This window comes from Montipora capricornis, chromosome 7 (genome assembly GCF_036669925.1).
Source record: "Montipora capricornis isolate CH-2021 chromosome 7, ASM3666992v2, whole genome shotgun sequence".
NCBI classification, from domain to species: domain Eukaryota; kingdom Metazoa; phylum Cnidaria; class Anthozoa; order Scleractinia; family Acroporidae; genus Montipora; species Montipora capricornis.
In genome coordinates this window covers 38349279-38369981 of record NC_090889.1, presented here as the reverse complement: position 1 = coordinate 38369981, position 20703 = coordinate 38349279, and the positions used below count along the sequence as shown (strand labels likewise).

General features: G+C 37.6%; 1 protein-coding gene and 1 long non-coding RNA gene across 3 annotated transcripts in view; one reads left to right on the top strand and one right to left on the bottom strand.

The window, feature by feature from the left end:
• The window catches only part of LOC138057137 (cilia- and flagella-associated protein 100-like), a 21901-nt gene extending 2870 nt beyond the window's left edge, over positions 1-19031 (bottom strand). The window contains exons 1-20 of one of the 2 annotated variants that reach the window (XM_068903205.1): positions 18785-19026; positions 18525-18611; positions 16292-16392; positions 15889-15967; positions 15605-15800; positions 15319-15386; positions 12610-12663; positions 11814-11923; positions 11564-11644; positions 10764-10839; positions 9407-9448; positions 9097-9139; positions 7668-7732; positions 6796-6827; positions 5753-5819; positions 5323-5474; positions 4385-4483; positions 3654-3690; positions 2665-2744; positions 785-881 (exon numbers count right to left, since the gene is read on the bottom strand). In XM_068903205.1, coding sequence (XP_068759306.1) covers positions 785-881; positions 2665-2744; positions 3654-3690; positions 4385-4483; positions 5323-5474; positions 5753-5819; positions 6796-6827; positions 7668-7732; positions 9097-9139; positions 9407-9448; positions 10764-10839; positions 11564-11644; positions 11814-11923; positions 12610-12663; positions 15319-15386; positions 15605-15722 — 1221 coding nt within the window. In that variant the 5' untranslated portion in view covers positions 15723-15800; positions 15889-15967; positions 16292-16392; positions 18525-18611; positions 18785-19026. Of the gene's footprint in view, positions 1-784; positions 882-2664; positions 2745-3653; positions 3691-4384; positions 4484-5322; positions 5475-5752; positions 5820-6795; positions 6828-7667; positions 7733-9096; positions 9140-9406; positions 9449-10763; positions 10840-11563; positions 11645-11813; positions 11924-12609; positions 12664-15318; positions 15387-15604; positions 15801-15888; positions 15968-16291; positions 16393-18524; positions 18612-18784 lie in introns of both variants that reach the window. The other variant, XM_068903204.1, reaches the window with a different exon arrangement.
• Positions 19032-19172: 141 nt separating this feature from the next.
• Positions 19173-20703, top strand: LOC138057933 (uncharacterized). Its single transcript, XR_011133761.1, has 2 exons — positions 19173-19379; positions 20593-20703. It is a non-coding gene; the product is annotated as an uncharacterized lncRNA (long non-coding RNA).

The following is a 20703-nucleotide window of genomic DNA, read 5'->3' as shown; positions in this document are numbered from 1 at the left end:
CAACTGTAAAATGGTCTATTCAAATAACGCCCCAAAATGAACTGTATTGTGGGATTTGCGGAAACAGCGAATTCAAATCTCCCGGGGTTAAGGTTCTTCGTGTACAGTATTTCCATTATAACGTAACATTGACATGTAAATGATATGGAAATACGTGGAACAAAACGTGTTATTCCCATGCAAAGGGTTTGAATTGGGTACAAAAATTAAAGTGAACATAAAGGACGTTCAGTTGGCTGAAAACAGTTCGTGAAGACAAAAATATTGTTCTAAACCAGCTCAAATTACAAAGAAAGAGTTTAAATGTTGCCCAAATTTATCGAAAAAGTACCCTGAGCAATAATTTTTATTGAGACAGGCCTTGTCATGACAATTTCGTTCTTAAGGCTTTTTCGCCGAAGGAAAGGCCTGGTTGCTATAGGGGTGACATCAGGTGAATAAAACCAGTGGGGACGATCGAAACAATTTGAATTAAATCTCTCCTTTAAAGTTCTTGACTGAACTTTTGACGTAACTGACAACTGTTGTGACTGATACCACTGCGAAGTTCATCTTGATTAAGTTAAAATAATGACCTTGTTCCTTCGAGTCTCCGATAGCTAAATCGTAGAACATCCGAACAAGTAATCGGAAGGTCGAAGGTTCGACTCCTGCAAAGGAGCACTGGAGTTGTTTTCCGAGCATACCCGAGACACTACGTCGTAAATTCGACTTCTGCGAAGGAGCACTCGGTTTTTTCCGAGCCTATCCGAGTCACCATCGAAGAAAATTTCAATCATCTCACCTTTTCCGCCATCTCAACTCTTTCAGGTGGCATCATCTCTATTTGCTCAAACAACTCCTCTAGCCGGTTTTCAATGTTTGTGAGCATCTGAAGAGTGCTGCGGGAAAATCAACCAACCAACATAAGTATAATGTAGACCTTCCAAAGAAACAAGCCTTGTACCCTTGTCGCATCTTTTGCTGTGCCGTTGTCGCTCTGGCTACGAACGAAATCTGTTTGCCTTATAGACCTTATTCATAAATGGCGGTCACATTTATAATTCTTTTGTCCACGTGCAAATTAGCCTACCAAGCCTCATTTTAAAGCAAGAATTCTTTTCAATTCACTGTATGGTATGGAGGCTTGGTAGGCTAATTTGCACTTCGACAAAAGAATTATAAATTGACCGCCATTTATGAATAAGGTCTATTGTGGAGCCACAGCCCGGTTGTTCGAAAGCTAATTAACTTAATCCAGGATTGGCGTAAACCTTTGTTTCATGTTTTCAAATTTTTGGTGAAAGTTTCTTTTGCATATTTTGGTTTTTCAAGATTGACTTATCCTAATGTAAAGTTTTGTCAAATATCAGAGTTGAACAGCATTTGGGAGTAAAGAAATAAAGTCCTTGGTTAATTTTTAATCTGGGATTAGCGTCAATCGGCTTTTGAACAACCGGGCTCAGGTGTAAAGAAGTTTTCACTGTATTTTCAACATCCAAATTATTACTTCTGCTGTTTTGAAAATTCCCAAATGGCAACCGCCTCGGGCTCTTTTGAAACCTTTCCGAACATCACTCGTGCCCAGAAATCACGAAATCAACGAGCAAGTTCATACAATTTGCCATACTTATTGAAGTACTTTAAGGACGGTGCCTACTAATTCAAAGGTATTTTTGCCCCGGTTTATGATTATGCGGGAAATGTAGATCTTAACAAGTGTTATTGAAATCGAAAAAGAAAATTGGGGGTAACCACGCATTTTTCAAAGATAATTCATGAACAATATTTGTAAAAAGCTCTAAAATACAAAGCCATGTATTATATGGCGTTCTTTTTCAAATTGAAGCTTAATTATCTCTCTACTTTCTCTGCATAATTTTAAACCGCGCAAAAATATTACTGTATTAGTAAGCATCACTGGTAGGAAATCCGAGTATCTCGAGATGCGCAGAACGTACGCGCAATAACAATAGTAGGCACCGTCCTTAAAAATGTGTCCCGCAAGAGGTCGAGACAATCCGAGTGATTATAAATAATATTTTCTGTGACGCTGGCGATCCGGGAACAATACAGCTTGGTACCTCCTTTTACAATTCTTTAATCATCTTTTAATTGTCATGGCGGTGCAGTTCATAATGTGTAGTCTTACCAATTGGCTGTCCCTACACACTATGAAATTTAATTTCAATTCAGCGACTGGGAACTGGCAACCAAATCAATCGAAACGTAAGGAATAACTACTTCAGTAAAACAATGAAGGAAGGTCTGAACAAAACAGCAAATACAAAGGAGGTATGGATGGGCAAAACTGAAGAAGATTAAAAAGGATTGCAAATAGGGTTTTTGAAAAAAAATCTGTTCAACCTAACAGTTTTTTAAACTTTCTCTTTTGTTTGTAACTAAATTCTGCATGCTTGGCAAACATTTTATCGTTGCGAAGCTTTGATTTGTGCTCTTTAAATGTAATTTCTGTGATAAAGTTATGGTGCAAGCATAATACAGGCCCTTTAAAGATAGAGATTCCTTTATCTAAGTGAAGTGAAGACGGTGCAATTTCTGTATTACACCGCAAGCTAAAGCCAAGTTTGGGGTGAATACGAACACGTCAGAGTTATGCACATCTTATCTTTGATTTGGAACTTACGATATGCTTATAAGACTGATAGTTTCCTTTATGTTTACCTTATATTTGCTTCATTGTCTCCGATGCAATTGCGATAAACTTCCTCGACTTTCTTATTCAACATCTGTAGCATTTTTTCCTGGAATGAAACGTGAATGACGCATCAGAAAATTCTGGACGTGATTGCGATGTAGGCAATTAGTTAACTTTTCAAACTAACCAAGACTTCTGGGATGATGAAAGGAAGTTGTTAAGCTAGTAAGGATACACGAATCAGTTCCCGGGTCTTCACTGAAAAGCCAATCAAACTAAATAGGGAGTTTAAGTTCTACGTCAGCGAAAACGTCACTTTGAACTATAGTAAGTTTTTCGCGATTATTGCATCTCGTTTACGTCGTATAGTGAGGGCGAAGAATCCTAAATATAAATTGGTACGAGCAGTTTCTGAGTAAAAAATAGAAAATGAGAGATTCACATTGGATGGCTCGCGTTGGGTTCAAAGCCTCGAATTAGGTGATTTGAGGTTGTTATGCAGAGTGCCGCAAAAATGCGTTCTAGAATACGTGCCGCCCGATTTTTTTTCCTCTTTTAACCAATGACATTCTTGTTTTGTAGCGTTGTCGTTGACGACGGCGTCGTAGATCTTAAACTCCCTATTGAGCCAATCAAGACGTAACGGAAACGCAGCCAAGAGTAAAAGCGCGGGAAAACACAAGCGAGCAAGCGACAACTCATCTGCTTTAGCCGCTTATTGGCTGAGACCGAAATTGAGGCGAGATTTTTGAGCCAATCCTGAAGCGCAGTAATTCAAGACGAAAGCAATCGTTGGAACCTTTGAATCAATCTTGAAACGATGAAACATCATTATCAAGAACGATAATTCGTTGAGTGTCAAACTTGTTAAAAGAGTTGACAACAACTTTGACACTCAACGAATTTTCATTCTTGATAATCCTCTTGGATAAGTCGAATAACTTTACTCTTAATTTAATATTTCTCGTTAAATGCTTTAAATTAACATGGAACTGACCATCATTGATTTATTTACCTGATCTTCCGCTTTGAACTCCCCATAGGAGAACATTCTAAAAACGAGACATGAAAAAGATAACAATTATGTTTTTCATCCAATGGAAATCCTTGGCGGCTTTGAAAACTGAATTCAGTTTATCCAATAGAGCTAACGGCAATTAAAACAAGAGTCATCCCTCAGTTATCTCCTTTTTTCCCGTTGTTGGTAACCTCCATTCTTCATTCTAATTGGACACAATTATAAAAGAGCAGCAATAATACATCATGATATGCAGAAGGCCATCGTCCTAAAAGTTGAAACGCAAGGTAGGGAAAGAGCTTTACTTTTTCCAAGTTCTTTACTTAAGAATTAGGGTACAAGTTTTCTTTAATACACCTTATTTTCGCGTAGAGGCCACAGTGTTAGAAGATATTCTGCTCAGTCACTATATTGTTCGATTAGGAAATCTTGCTCGCGCGTTACAAAGATTAAGATTTTTGAAAAAGCGTAGTTTTATGCAGTTTTCTGCTGATGACATTGAACTCCGACATTTGAATTGTATTTCAAAGTATACACATGCCCACACAAGAAAGGAAATAGGAAGAATTCACATTTCAGGGTTACACTAGAAAGACGAAAATTGAACATATTTCACTTTTGACAAAGTCCTAACAGCCAACATACCGTCGATGACTTCACAATGATAATTTGTGTTTTGGGTCACGTGGTTGCAAACCCGACATTGAAAATATACTGTAGCAACTTACTTTGATTTCATCTCTAGTTCTTTGGCTCTTTCTTCCTCTCTGCTAATTGCATCATTTAAAAAGTCAATCTGGCCTTTGAGAATTTCAGTTTCACGGTTCCTGTGACAAACAAGAAGAAATAAAAGACTGATAGATATCGATACTTCGGTACACGACGAAAATTTTCGTGTTTGACTCCCCGACGACGAAGCATCGATTACAAGCTACTGTTTCCGAAAACGAGTCCGGAAGTACGTCTGCTGGCGTTCGCAGGCTACGTCCTAGCAGTGTAGTGGCACAATTGCCACCTAACCCCTATGGCTCAGCTAAAGAAAATCCGAACTGGTAATCGGAAGGTCGAAGGTTCGACTCCTCCAAACGAGTACTCGGATTTTCCCCGAGTGAATCTCCGAGTCATTATCGCCGGGTAAATTCCTCTCTTCAAATTCATATTGCCTTAGGTTTGTTTGTATCTTTGTCTAAAAGATAAAATAGGGACTTTTACGACCTCAGACGATGGCGTCGACGAAAACAGGCGTCACCTCAACTGAAACATTACTTTGCACTACACATATCGTATTAAGTCTTCGCGATTATTCCCTCTCGTTCACCTCGGTCGTAAAAGTGGGCGAAGTATAAAAATAAATTTGCACGAGCGGTTTCAGAGAGCGAGAAACAGAATGAAAGGTTCTCATTTGTAAATTGTTTCCGTCAAAGATCGTGACTAAAACACCACACGAGTACATACGAGTAGTTAACTGAACCGTTAAATGAAGCTAAAATGATAAAAGAGAGTTTAGGCCTAATCACTGAAATGAGCGCTTACGCTTAATACTCGTATGTTACTCGTATGTAATCGTATGTTACTCGTACGTGCAGCACGCTGTTATTTTTCCTCTTTTAACCAATCATATTCTTGCTTTGTGGGGTTGTCGTTGCCGTCATCGTTTCATACTCACATTCTCTCTTGTGTTTGTTTGATGGATTGACGCAGTTCCTCCAGCGCTTCTTCGGTTTCCTGGCTGTTCTGTATCAGAGACAAATTTTGTTCTTCAAGTTCGGCGAAGATGTCAAGGAGTTGTTGAGGATCGGAGAAATACAACTCAGGTTCCTGTTAAAATGATAAGAAATATTTCACAAACAGATTCCAAGTTCCACGTTTTCTACTTGAAATAAGCTTTCAAAAAATAGCGTCATATTAGGAATGGTGAAAGTAAGGTCTCTAAAGTTTGGCTTTCTTGTATTTCTCACAAATACTGATATTACAGTCAGAAGACAGGCTATTTTTCGGTTGCCAAGACCTCCGGCATTACTCTTTGTTTCATGATTGTTTGGCCCCGCCGCGAGAATACGTAAGAAAAGCCACATCGAAACAAAGCATACGCTTACGTTGTCACTTTCCTCTTCATCTGTTTCATACACAGAAGATTGACTGTCATCGGCATCATTCCTGTGACTGAAAATAAAGAGAATTCAACATTACAGTCGATCCCACTTTAATTTGAACAACCCTTATGACACGCACTTGAAGTTTAGGTGAATCCAGCGAAAATGGAGGAGCACATTTTGGTATGAAAGAAATCACCCTGCCAGCAAGCAGAGCCTTTCTTAACTCGACGAGAAAGAAAGGACTCTGCAGAAATCGTGTTCAGTCTTAACTGAGTATGCGCGAGCCGTTGCTTGGTGACAGTCTCAAACCCAGACCAAGTCTCGATCGCACTCTTAGACGCCATATTGATTTTCGTACTGAAGGCTCGATTTTGACCTTCGCCTTGTCAAAAATATGATGCGCGCGCTGCCTAAACCGGTTTGACCGCAATCTCGTACCCAGAGTCCTCGGGCTTTTTGGCCAGCGGGTGAGCGCCCGGAGAGACTCTGGGATAATCGACTCCATTTTCCCAGAAAACGTGGGTTCCGGTCTTATGACGTATGGTTGAGTTTAAAAGGAAGCAGAAAAGAGAAAACCGTTAACAGTAGAAATGGCGGGTTGGAAGTGTTCGAGAAACAAGAATTTTAGTCTTACACGCAAATAAACTGGAGAAATGATCATTGGCTTGCTGTAAGAGCAAGTGAAGATGAACAGGACTTACAATGGTCCCAAGAGAAAACAAAAACAATGCTTATTCAAAATTTGGGGTGGGGGGCAAACAAAGAGTATTATGGTATTTTCTGAAGTGGCCTATTGAAAATGAACTCTGAATTCTCATGCAAATCAAGATAATTTCCATCTTCACGTTTTCGCTGAAAACAAAAAACTTCTTTTGAGTTGGAGGCAAGGATCAACTCGGATATGGACAATCATCACATTGACGTGTTCTTGATTTCTAGTTAATATTTTGTTACTGACAATTCTGATTGATCACTAGCAGTAATCCATTTGATTCTGAACGAAAAATTCGCGAAAGATATTTGAAAAATAAATCATCACTTGCTTTTTGCCTTGGGGACTTCCTGATCCTTGTTTCTGAAAAAAAGCACAAAAAAATTACACTTACTGACCCTCACAAGCATAGCTGGGTGTAGAACACGACATTCTGTGTTCTGACACCATTTACTGTGTATTTCTCATTGAGTTCCCGTTATAAGTGACAGTCTATACAATATTTCTTGCTACATCAGAAATTTATTCTAGTCGCGAAGAACTGGGGCGAGAAGCACTGCTAGTTCCATCAGTGTGTCTCTCCTGTCCTCGTAACGCCAAAATGCAAAAAAATCTTTCCAGACCTATCAAATTCTCACGGAACACTTATGACACGTAATTCCGATAATCATGGAAAAAAGTGTCAGTAGTTGGCTTAAAACCTGGAAGCAAATGGTAATCTAGAACAGGCTACGCAAAAGTTCCAGTATTGTGCGCTTCATCTCTTAGAAACGCTCAGGCGTTAGTTAATTCAATTTGATTGAGTTACAAGGAACCCTTTCAAGGGTCAGAACAGCATCGTTCTAAAAAAAAACACGACCTCATTTGATCAAATAAGGAAGAAATGGCACAAATCGGCATCGGAAACGTTGGTAAGTATAGGATTTACTGCTCAAGCTGTCTTCTCACCCTTTTCTTAACAGTCTACTAAAACCGAGACTCGAATTGTTTATTTCATTGAAAAAGGTCTCGTAAAGAGAATTGTTTAATAGGCCAGTTTCGTATTCTAACGGTTGGACTGGATCTAGCATGAAATGGAGGCTAATTTGGGCAAATTAATTTGCATTCGAAAAGATTTGCCCGCATTAACCTCCATATCATGCTAGACCCAGTCCAGCCGTGAGAATTCGAAAATGGTCTATTTGATACGAAGTGTATACTTACAGATCCAGATTTGCCATCTTTGCGGCTGCCTCGACTTGATGTTCTGTCAGAGCCACCTGTGGATACTGCAATGCACCGAGAGATTCGAGAGATAAGTTAATCTGGTCGTTTATATTCCGTCTCAACATACCCCATTCATCCCTGAAGCACCCAACATCCCCCCCCCCCCCCCCCCCTCCTTCGTGACGAGAAAAGTCATCTGACGTAAAAGCTACAAGTCTAATTCCCAGGGCCCGGTTGTTCGAAAGCGGGTTAACTTAATCCAGGATTAGCGTTAACTTTTGTTTCATGTTTTCAACTTTTTGGTGAAAGTTTCTTTTGCTTATTTTTGTTGTTCAGGATTGACTTCTTCTAATGTAAAGTTTTGCCGAATATCAGCGTCGAACAGCATTTGGGAATAGAGAAATAAACTCCTTGGTTAATTTTTAATCTGGGATTAGCGTTAATCGGCTTTTCAACAACCGGGCCCAGGACCCAAAGGACTGAAGGAGACAAAGCTTTTCAGTGGACCTACAGCCTCGGGCAAAATTGTTGAAACACTTTGCAATACCTTGCCCTCCCACAATGTTGTTTTGGCAAATGGGATCAGAAACTCGCGTTCAAACAACATTGTGAGGCGAGAGTAAGCCACGAAACCTTCAGATCTGTATAGTCGTCTACTGTTTCAAGGAATTGTATCATAGATTTGTAGATGTCAGAGCGTTTTTTTCAATTGAGTGTCGAAAGTAATTAGTGAATTGCTTTGGTTTTGCATTACTTCACTCAGTGACTGTTTCAAAGTTATCGCGCCACTTTTTCAACCAATCATATTAAGTGAAACCAAAACCAACCGTGGTGGCTCGCGCGTGCACATTTTCCCGCACTTTGCGTCGGCTACGTGTAATTGCTTCAAGTTTTGATTGGTTTACTAGATTATCTCCATCCTTTTTTGATTGGCCAGAGTAATTACTTTGGTTTTGATTTTACGACACGCGATTGAAACTCGCTCTATTAACCCATTCATCCCTAAAGCCGCACCATTGGTGTGGTCGAATATACGATGAAACAGACTTAAGTGGGTTGAAGGTTTTGCAGAAAATTAAGTTTTGAATGAAAAAACAAATCAGTTTCAAAGATGCTTTTTTTAGAATCTTCCACCTTAAAGACAATGACAATGCGCCTTTTTTTGTGGAAATTATACAAGAGAAACCAAAGTTTTGCCCAACCATGCAGTCGAATCCCGCAAAAGTGTTTTAACAGTAATATTGCCCAGTTGTAAATATGCTGGAGGGCCCGAGAGGAAAGCCGCGAAAAAAGGAAGGCTTCCGGGAAGTGGAGGGCGACTTGTTCTCCTTTGTCTTAATCGCAGAGTTTTAGGGGAATTGCCAATGCCCCTTTTACAGAGCAATTAGTTGGCGGTTTTTGCTATGAAGCCTAAAAAATGTCATACCTTTCTTTCTCATAACAGGACTCCTTTCTCTTTGCTTCACTCTCTGTAAAGATATCAAACGACAAACGCATAAAAGACATTATTATCAACATCATCATCATCATTGTAACTGATCATTGCCATCTTCATTATCATTCTTATTTGCAGTACTGTAGTAGCTTCTCAGGCTTAAAAGGTCCTCCTTGCCTGGTCATTGTCATTGGGAGAGAGCAACAAAATGTTCCTTTGAGGTCCCAAAAGCATCCTCTCCTAAATCCCTTAATTAAGGGACAAAACTTTCTGGTGCACACGGTCTTAGCCATTCCCATACCTTCTTCTCATCTTTAATTTTTCTCTTGTCATCTTTCCATTCCTGTTAAGAAAAAAAAAATCACTCACCAATTGGGCCAATGATACAAAATCAACGAAACGACAGAACAGAACAACAACAACAACAACAACTGTTGAGATTCCCAACTGGCTGGAGGCATACCAGTTGGGTATTCACAAGTGCAAACGAGAGGATGATGAACCAGAGACGATCAGGATCAAATTCAACAAGTGCTCAGAATTGGTCTTAAACCCAGGATGCTCAGGTCTCAATTAGCACCCAACCACAGTGGCTGGCACTGTCTCCTCCACAGTTCTTTAAAGAAAATTTACACTTACAGAGAATAAATGATTTTACGCAACTAAGTAGGCTGGTTAATGTTTGACCTGTAAGGGTCAAATTACATAAGGGACTCTTAGTTACATGTATTAGTACTTAAATCAAAGCAGGCCAGGTTTCAGCCTCTTTTTCTCCAGCTTTGAGACGAAAACGCTTTTCCCACCCTATTCCCTCCCAGCTAGGGTGTTTAGTTAAAGCGAACCTCCACTAAAACAGGAATACAACTTTAAAATATTTAACATAATGTTTACAATCAAAATTGTTCAAACGTTTTCTAATGGAATCGTTTGTATCCGAAATAAATGAATTTCAAAAACGCTTGTTTTGGTTTTCAAATTCCTGGGCGCCACCATCTTGAATAATTGTGACGTGTCATGGTTGCCCTATTGTTTTAAAACAAAAGCTCTTTGTGCAAATACAAAAGAGCAACCATTACACGTCACAATTATTCAAGATGGCGGCGCCCAGGAAATTTGAAAACCAAAACAAGCGTTTTTGAAATTCATTTATTTCGGATACAAACGATTCCATTACAAAACGTTTGAACAATTTTGATTGTAAACATTATGTTATTAAATATTTTGAAGTTGTATTCTTGTTTTAGTGGAGGTTTCCTTTAAGGGGTGGTATCATCGGGTTAACACAGCGGGTTTGCCCTCACCTTTGCTGGAAATAAATCATGATTCTAGATCAAATAATTCATTTGTTTTGTTAGCAAATAAAGTAAACGCCACGATTGTAGCCAAAATATGGCAACATCTTGATCTCATTTTCATGACGTGTTCCCAGCAAACAGAGCTGCACCTTGACAATGCGCTCTTTGAGTTTAAATAACCAAGCGAGAAGCATAAAAGAAACTGAAGACCTTTCAAAACTTTTCTCAATGATCTAACACAAATCATGGTGAAGATCCTCTAAGGTAATTTTCCAGGTTATTATATTTATAAAGAGGCTGTAAAATGGCATTAAGGAAAGTTTCAAATGATATATTTTGAAACAAATGCTGAGATTTCCTTGCCTGTGGCGTAAGGGAGTCCAGGAACTGTTTGTAAAGCATGTATTCCTTCAGTGTATCTTCATTTTTTGAAATTTCACTGAAACAATAACAGAAATTATTAGTATAATGATGATGATGATGATGATGATGCGGCTATTTGTGGATTTACAGAAGCCATAATTTATACTGGACCTAACTAAATAAATAAAATAAAAGATAAGATGACGATGATGATGATGACGATGATGATGGTCATGATAATGATGATGACGATCAGAATGGCGATAATAATGAAGATTAACGACGATGATAACGACGATTTAAACGACGATGACGATGATGATGGTGATGATAAAGATGAAGATTACGATGATGGCGACGATGATGAGGACGATGATGACGATGGTGGTGATGCGTGACGATAAAGATGGGGATAATGACAAGGGCAACGATGATGGCGATGATGGTGGTGGTTATATATGGTGATGATGATGATGATGATGATGGTGATGATGATGATGAAGATAATAATACTAATCGACGATGGTGATGATGATGAAGACAATGCCTGATGCATACAATGTCTCCAAAATTTTCATCCTCGGCACTTTTGTTAACATTATTTTGCAGGGTTAGCATTACAAACAACATTTATTAAATTGACTTTAAAGTGGTTTTAACTTCATCTTTTTTCTTTATTACAAACTGCATCACAATATTGCTTATATGCAGTTGTGGGATCCACAGTCAGAGACAGTTCTGGAAAATTACCTATTGATGTGTAAATACATAATTATGCAAGAACTACCGGGTAATCTTACCTTTTTATTGCCATCATTTGAGCGTTGATTTTCTTAATTTCGGCCACTTTTTCAAGCTTTAGTTTAGTTTCAGCCTCAGCTCTGAAGAGATAAAAATTAATATCATGTGTTCTCTATATTTCAAGACACACTGCTTGTCTTCTAAGAAATGTCAAAAAACATTAATTAGTGAAGTGAAGACTTTAAGGTCTGGATAAGTTTATTACAGTTGGTCCAAATTAGGTGTGCTATTTTCTTAACTGGAGCTTACATCTTGATAGCTTCTACTGAGTTCTTGTCATTTTCTTTTAGGAATTCATCAAACATTGCAGCATCTTCTTCAAGATACTGTTCGGCAAGTTCCAGCTTTTTTTCTTCTGCCTGGAAATAAGGGAATCAAACACTTAATCATTGTGCTAAAAAGTGAACTGAATTAGAGAGTGAAGTTTACAAAAAACCAACAAACAGTGCGGATATGTTCGTGGTCTGCTGAGCTGACTTATTATTATTTTCTGCAGTCACTTAAAAATGCTAAGATTTGTTAGACACTTGATTAAAACACATTAATTACTGGTTTTCTTTGGACCCCCAGAAAAAAAAAGATTTTGATGCAGAAGATACCAAATTGTGCTGATTTTGACTTCATCCTCAGATGCTTATTTTCTGTGGTATTAAATTTATGGTGCCTTGCAACAGAGAAGAGAAAAATCTGGTGATAGTGCAAGGTTCAGAATTTAAGCTAATGACATTAAATGATCAAGTCAAGAGGTTACTATACCAGTAAGCCATTTCAAGGAAACAGTGAAATCTCACTCATGAGGTCAGTCCCAAATCACATACAGCTATAATATGAAAGTTTCTAAATCCAGGAAAGCCATGTCATCCTCTTAAAGTCTCATTTTTCATGTGATCTGTGCAGTTCACATTACATTCCACTTACACAATCGACACCTCAAGATGCTGGTAGCAGCCTCCTCATCAATAATTATTATTGTGTCCTTGGGCAACTGTGTATGTCAGAGCACAGACCAAAACTTGTTCTGTTCTGAAGATCATTAAAAACAAACCTGGGCAATTTCTTCTAATTTCCTCATCTCATCACGCTTGACACCTAGTGAATACTGAACACACATGTTTCCTGTTAATTCATGCAATAGTTCAATTTTAGCTTTCACCATTTTGACAGCTATTAAATTAAAAAAATTCTGGAAGACAAACTTGTCCATTCTTGAGCAAACACTACTTAAACTTTGTATATTGAAGAGTAAAGTGACTAAAATAAATAATAATTATTTCAGCTCTTCAAATGAGCAAAATCAGGAGGCCCTCTCAAAGATAGCCACTGCCACATACAAACAATTATTAGCAACTATTCACTGAAGTGGAAGTGGCTAGTGGTGGATATTTAGCGAGCCATGAAGCGGCGAGTTAATTATCCACCACTCTCCACCGATACTGAGGTAAATAGTTGTTTTTCTATATACTAAAACAGTGAAATAATATAGCACAAAAAGATGATTTTAACTCATTTATTAGAAGCGAGGATGGCACAGTCGGTTAGTGCATGGCCTTGGTGGAAGAGGTCCCGAGTTCGATTCACGGACTTCACATCCTTGTTTCAGCTTCTTTCCATTAGACTGTGTAGCTTAAGTAGCTTTAAATACCGGTAAAATGGAGCATTGATGACCAGGGGAGAGTAAAATGAGCGCACCCTCGACCTCAGGTTTGTCAGTTGAATTACTGTTACGAGTTATCAACGTTAAATATGGTTGCTTTACTTTACTTTACTTTACTTTACTTTACTTTACTTTATTTATTCCGGCAAAGATTAAAACATTTTTGGGTGCCAATTCCACGCGAGTTGTTTGGAGATGAATAGCAAAGGATATCCGGAGTTTGAGTAGCCAATCAGCACGCACATTCAACACTATCCACTGTTTCAGTATATACTAATATTAATTTATTAAATTCTTTTTAAAGATGACAAAGGGATTAAAATGAACTGACAGACAGACTCTGATTAAGAAAAAAGTTTATTATATTGTTTCCTTCTTTTAAGTGCATTTCCAAAGATTGACGTGATAGTAATAATATTGGAATTTGTGTTCCCTTACTTTCATGCTACATGTCACCTGTGGCCCCCATAACATAATTTATTCACAAAGGAATTATGTACAATGTAAGAACATTTTCTACAACCAGTGATATTTCCCACCTTTGAATCCATAATAATCTTAATTCATTTGTGTATTGTAAGAACATTGCTTTCCTTGTTTAAATACACTGTCAGGTAAGGCTATTCAGAAATGTACTGTATTTGCAATTTACGTAGCTTTGCATTGCATAAATTGTTTGCTAGGCGACATAATTGTATATCATGTATTCTACCAAATTTTATCCTCTACAAATGAAAGCTTCATCATCAGTATTATTATACTCATTACAGGTATTATTATTATTATTATTATTATTATTATTATTATGATCATCTTTGTGAACTGGATGATCTTTTTTCCGGTTTGCTTGACCTAAGGGAGTGGGTCATAGATCTAGTTAGATCTTTCTCCTAATACTCTAGAGCTCCAACACCATTCTCAAAATCCTCGCCGTTCCCAGTAACGTAGTTTTCTGTAGTAATGAAATACTAATTTTAACATTCAACTTTCCCAGCCACTTGTCCAAGTTTTTTGCTACACTTCCCAATGACCCTACAACAATAATTATTGGTACCACCTGCACAGTTCTCATGTTCCACATTCTTGCAATTTCTCTTTTAAGGTCCTGATACTTTTTCATTCTCCTTTTCACCAATTCTTTTATCCGCTGGTACGGCAATATCAATTATTATTATTATTATTATTATTATTATTATTATTATTATTCACTGTTCATTATTATTATTATTCACTGTCATTATTATTATTATTATTCACTATTATTATTATTCACTGTCTCGGCACAAATTAGCGGTTTGGTCTGTTTGCTGCATGTTGCTCACTAGGTCCTTGTGGCTAATCAGATAGAAAGCCTAGCTAAGATATCACATACAATGTGCTGCACCAGTAACAATGCCGACTTCTGCAGTACCCGATGTTGTTGTTACATGTATATCATTATGATAAAATTATTACGTATTATTAGTACTATTAATAATAATAATAATAATTATTATTATTATTATTATTATTATTATTATTATTATTATTATTATTATTATTATTATTATGTTCACAAGCTTCAAGGTTTATTGTTATTATAATATCATGACTACTGTTAAAAATGATAGAAAATTACATGTAAATTATCAACCATGCAATATACATATACATGTACCATATTATTACAGTCAAACCAAGTGAAGCGTACCCCTCAAGATTGCATTAATGAACTGATTATTTGAAACTTGAACCCGCTAGTCGTTTCAAGAATGCAATAATGAATTGATTATTCGAATATTGAACTCGCTCGTTCGATCCAAGAATACGGCTAACGGGTTCCGTTTCCGAAAAATCGATTCAGTATTGCATTCTAGAAAAGACTAGTAGGTTTGAAACCTACTAGTCGCAACAGTGAATTGATTTTTCGAAAATGGAAGCCGTTAGCGAATTTAGCCGTATTCTTGGATCGAGCGAGCGAGTTCAATATTCGAATAATCAATTCATTATTGCATTCTTGAAACGACTAGCGGGTTCAAGTTTCAAATAATCACTTCATTAATGCAATCTTAAGGGGTACGCTTCACTTGGTTTGACTGTAATGACAACTAAAGAATATACCTGAACCAAGAACATTTCCCTTTTCTTGGAGATGAAGTCCGCTAAATTTTCCTTCTCAACATGTCTGTCTACAAGTTCAAACACAACAGAATACTATTGTAAAATGCAAATTAAAACACAGTCGGCAAATGCTGTTATCTACGCAAGACAAACAAGTCTGAAGACAAGGTCTTAGCAAATGGAGTCAGCCTTCAGGTCTTTGCAGGCGTTGAATGCCGGATTTCACCTGCCTCAAACTTGTCACAAAAACATGCTTGTTTACAATGATCAATTATTATTTTCGTACCTCTTGTTATTGCAAGAGTGAACTGTGGGTCATCCTTCACAGCGATAACTCCATCCTTTTCCTTCTTTTTTTCCTCTTCAATGAATTCATCTTCACTTTCATCTGCTATTTTTCTCATTGCTGCTGTCTTCGCATTGACACGTGATGTGTATGTTGTCTTTTCATGAACTTTCAAGCTACGCTGTTGAGTTCTTTCCTAAATCATTAATCATTACATCAAATCGTTAATCATTTTATGGTGGCAACTCCATTACCACAATTTTCATAATTCTGTGGAATCCCACCTTCAAGCACTAAACGCCAAACTGCATTTTGGCCTCCATCAATCAAATTTCCGAACATAGCTGGGAAGATCATCTCTACCTAAAGAAAGTGAATTGGAGTTTTTGTTTAGTTCACAGCTCAAATGCCATGACATACGTTTTTTAGAGGTTCTTTTAGTAAAAAAGATTCGTACAGATGCCATCACTTTCCATCGGCACCAAATATGATGAGTGGTAGGTTTAATGTCACCCATTAATTTATTTCAGCATCCAATTGGTTTCAAGTCAACTCTTGGCTTGGCGTCACAAGTTTGATCGATGGAAGTCAAAACATAATTTGGCCATTGGCACTTGAATTCATAATTCCACAGAATTATGAAAATCACAGTAACAATTTGTATGCAAAATGGACCATTCATTTTACCTGTTTCTTCCTCTGTCTTTCTTTATCTCTTAACATAAACACATCATTGTCTTGAGGGACAGAAAATGGATTGCGATTTGGATTCACCATAGATTCTGCAACTGTGCACAGGTAAACAGAAAGAGACAAAAATTTATTGATTCCTCTATGCCTGTAAGGTCACAGCTCTGAAACCAGTTGCAGCAATTAATGTAGAGGAATTTAACTCTACAACACTGTTTCTTGTAAATTATAACAATGTCATGGTACCAAAATGGAACACCAATAATAATATTGCTTCACAAGATGCACTCACTGATGTGATTAAAAGTTTCCATGGCAATAAAAAGCCACCTTAAAATTTTCAAGTTATGAGTGACGGCAGCAGTGAATCTACTGCAGAGACAATGTTTTAAGCATTTTCAGAGTTTTATAAATAATATCTTAACCTCATAATCACTTTCCAGCAAATTATACAAATTAGGTGTCACCAAGTTTGTTTTTGAGATAATTAGGGTTTAATGGGACAGTTTATCAGTCAGTGATTAACCCATTTCAAGACTCCTGGGGGTAATACCCATTGAGACAGACTAAAATACTAAGTATGGTCGGTTTAGGCCGGTTTAGGCATTGAAGGGTTAATTAAAGGCAAAATATAGGATATTTTTGTATGGCTCCTCTGTTGCCATGGTAACCTGTTACATCACACAAATTAGCACCTCTTGAAAATTAAGCAATTATTGATGTTCCACAGGGATGTAGCTAAAATTTTGTAAAGATGGTATTATGTGCACTTAACAGGCCAGGTCCGGGGGCATGCTTCTCCGAAAAACTTTGAAATTTAGACTCTCATAAATGTGTTTTCCTCGATTTTAGGAGGTAAATTCAAGGCATTTGTGATGTAACTTTTTCAAACAATTTTTTGTTGCCTTTTTAATAAAAAAAATGTCACTTTATTTGAACACATGCTCTCGGTGTCTCGTGCCGATTCTGTTGTTACAGTAGTAATAGCGCTTTCTTTAAAGTTTCACTCAGCCCACCAGGGTTTGATGAAGTTGCTTCGGCAGAGGTGAAAAATTTCTTTAGACCAAGTACCTCAGAAGCTCTTTACTTCCTTCTTCTTGCTGACATTCAGCTTATACAACATGGTTGAAATACACGAACTGCTTATTTCACGTACACGAAGTAGAAATACCTCTGGCCAATGAGCCATTTACCAAATGCATGAGATCTGAATCACGTTTTACGTACCCTCAAAATAAATCAGCCTTTGGGACATTTCTACAGCCAGTCTCCGTCAATTCAGTTTGAGTGTGTAGTACATTGTATAGTTCTTTTTTCACAAATTATAAAATAGATGACCAATCCAAAAAACTCATTCCAAATTACTTGATCACCCAGAAATATATTCGGAATTGCCCGCAATTTTTTTCCGGCTTCCGGCTTCTATCTACATCCCTGTTCCATATGGTACCATACCCCATACACTGCACGCCTCTTATTTGCATAAGGATAACATCGATTGTATAGACGAGTTCACGCTCTTGATTGCATCATGGGTAACCAGGGCAACATGGCAGGAAATTCAAAGGTTTGTATGGAAATTCAAAGCAAAATATACTATATGTGACTCTACTTTATAGAGTTTCGCATTCATAAACCAAACAAATAAGTTCATGTTCACAACTGAGATGAACTAGACTTGGTATCCGACTTCTTTGGAATTCCTAAATATTGATTTTTTTGTCTCCATACATTCGCTGTAATTTTGTGCCTTTGGAATTACAGGAAATGTACATGGCAGAAACTCCTTTTCATAAAATAATTTCTAAAATAGCCATTCTCTCCAAATTGATTCTGCTGCACCTTTGAGCGCATATCTTCTGTTTTGGAAAATGAAAAACCCAAAATTGCATGTCATGAGTACTTTTCATCGTTTTGAACTTCCTTACAAGTTCTTACAAACCTTTGAATTTCTCGTGATCTTGCCCTGATTACCCATAATACACTCAAGAGCGTGAACTCGTCTATTGTGACTCATTCTTCAAAGGATGCCACCAAAATACTTAAAAGGTAGCAAGATGTTCAGCAGTTACTATACCCCTTACACTCTTAACAAGATGTGAGCCTTTTATCAGAGAAAACTGATCATCTCTAGCCTAGCTTTAATTTCATTCACAGGCTAGGTGATGATTAAAGCTACAGCATGTTAAATCAACTAACTTAGCTTTACATTAATTTTGACGAGTTTTACCTGATACAACGGAATGATTTCCACCAGAACTTGATTTGCCAGATGTAAAGGCCACTTTTTCAGATTGATGTGTAGTTGATTGCCTTCCTGGACATTTGTTAAAAAAATGCCAACTTGCATTAATACCAGTACTATACATTATAAAGCTCTGGCTCCAACACGAATCATGAAAATATATCGGTGATCTTGACTCAAATTTCGCACACCTTTGCTATGAATGAATATCTATAACTTCAGGTTCAAATTTAAAGCACTCTCACCTGAACGTGATTGCTTATTTGATGTCTGGGAAGCTGACTGAGACATGGTGATCGATCACATCTAGAGATTTATCAAAAACAGTCTTCGATCAAGATCGTCTCTTGACGAGCAATACGCCGTTGTTTGTCGCGGTCTCTAAAATAGAAGAATTATGACAAATTGACTGTTATGTACACATCGACATTGTCGATTCTTCATCACCAGGCTTGTTAAAGATGCGAAATAGGCCTAAAATACAAAAGTTCACTGTTGTCATGGGAACAAGGTTACAAGTTGGAGAAGAGCGCATGACAGTTAACTCCAACCGCTGTCCGAAAATTAGAAGAACTGAATGACAGAGCTGAAAAACGACTGCGCATGCGCCACATAGGGAGCACAAATCGTGCATGAGACGCGAAGTGTCCATTTCGATCGTTTGATCTCGTCTTCTGCCTGTGTCACTTTATAACTCTTGACGGTGTGAATTTTGGAAGTGAGATCATGGTGATTTAATTTAAGGAGACACATCAGATCTGTGTAACATATTCGTGTGGAATTTTTGGGCTATGAGATCCAAACCGGGAATATGCGCTGCAGAAACTAACGGAGGCTACGGTGAGTGTTCCATATTTGTTTTTGAAGCATGAAGTGTTCACAACGTTTGGTTCAGTTTGCACACTAGGGTATTGCCCATGCAATCTCTACAGTTTTCATCAACAAGATAATTTGGGCAGGGTTTTCTGAAATCACCTTTACAATCAATGATACATGTATTTACAATGCGTTAATTAAACGTAACATGTTCTAAGAGCATTATTTGAAAGTTGTCAACCTTCTCCTTGAACCAAGGCAGCAGTTCATTTAGAGTGCTGCCACTCTGCAATAGCCACTTAACCTCCTGACTGCCCCCATAAAGGCAGCTGTCTAAAAGAAAACACCTTGCCAACTTGTGAAGTTGGAATGAACACAAGTACTGGCCAGAACTACATAGAAAATATTGAAGTTCTTTGTCCCTGTCTCAGGGCATTTCTTCAATGAAAAGGTAAATTGGTTGCAAGACTGGCCTCTGAGATTACGCTCAGAAGAAGTTCTAGTTGCACAGTAGTGTGATCAATAACATTGTTTAATTTATTGCCATAGTGAGGCTTGATTACAGAATCATAAATACTTGCCCACCAAAATACCCTGTGCAATCAACTGATACACCCATGTTCGGGAAACTGTTGGCCTGTTAATTAATGGAACATCAATATATTAGGAAAAGAACAATTTGTTAAATAAAAGTACAAAGTCCAGGCCCTGCTTCCTGTTAATCCTAGGATTATTGACAGGGAAATACTGCTTCAAAGTGGCACCCGAGTGACTTAATTGTAGTCTAGCTTCCACAATCGCCAAATAATAACGATCTATCATTATTGTAATAATGCAACACACTTGGTGTCAACATCTGTGTCAAAACTTGGAAGATGGTATTTTTCTTTCCCCCTTGACTGGCCATTATTTGCAAATCTATGTTCAACCCAACGTCTAAGGCAAAATTATGGTTAGACTCAAAAAAATTAAGAACATGTGTTAAGGCAAACAGTTAAGGGTCATTGGTTTATGTGTGGTTTATAGTATGTTTATATGGTTAGCTCATCATGTTTTCTTTGTTGTGGTTGTGTAATAAGAATGACTTTTTGTACTAATTTTCACAGCCCCCATAAAAACTGATATGTGCAGTTTCCTGTGTCTAGGAAAATAATAATATCATTATGATATTGTAGATTATAGCATTGTAATATGCATCTCATGGACAATAACATTCATTTTCGTTTTTTGTCCTTAGGGAGATGGATCCACCTGGTATTATTTGCGGCAGTTTTGTGAAATATTAGCTCTAAAAGGAGCGAGAAGAAATTCAGCCTTTTTTTCTCAGCATTAAACCACAATAATCTTA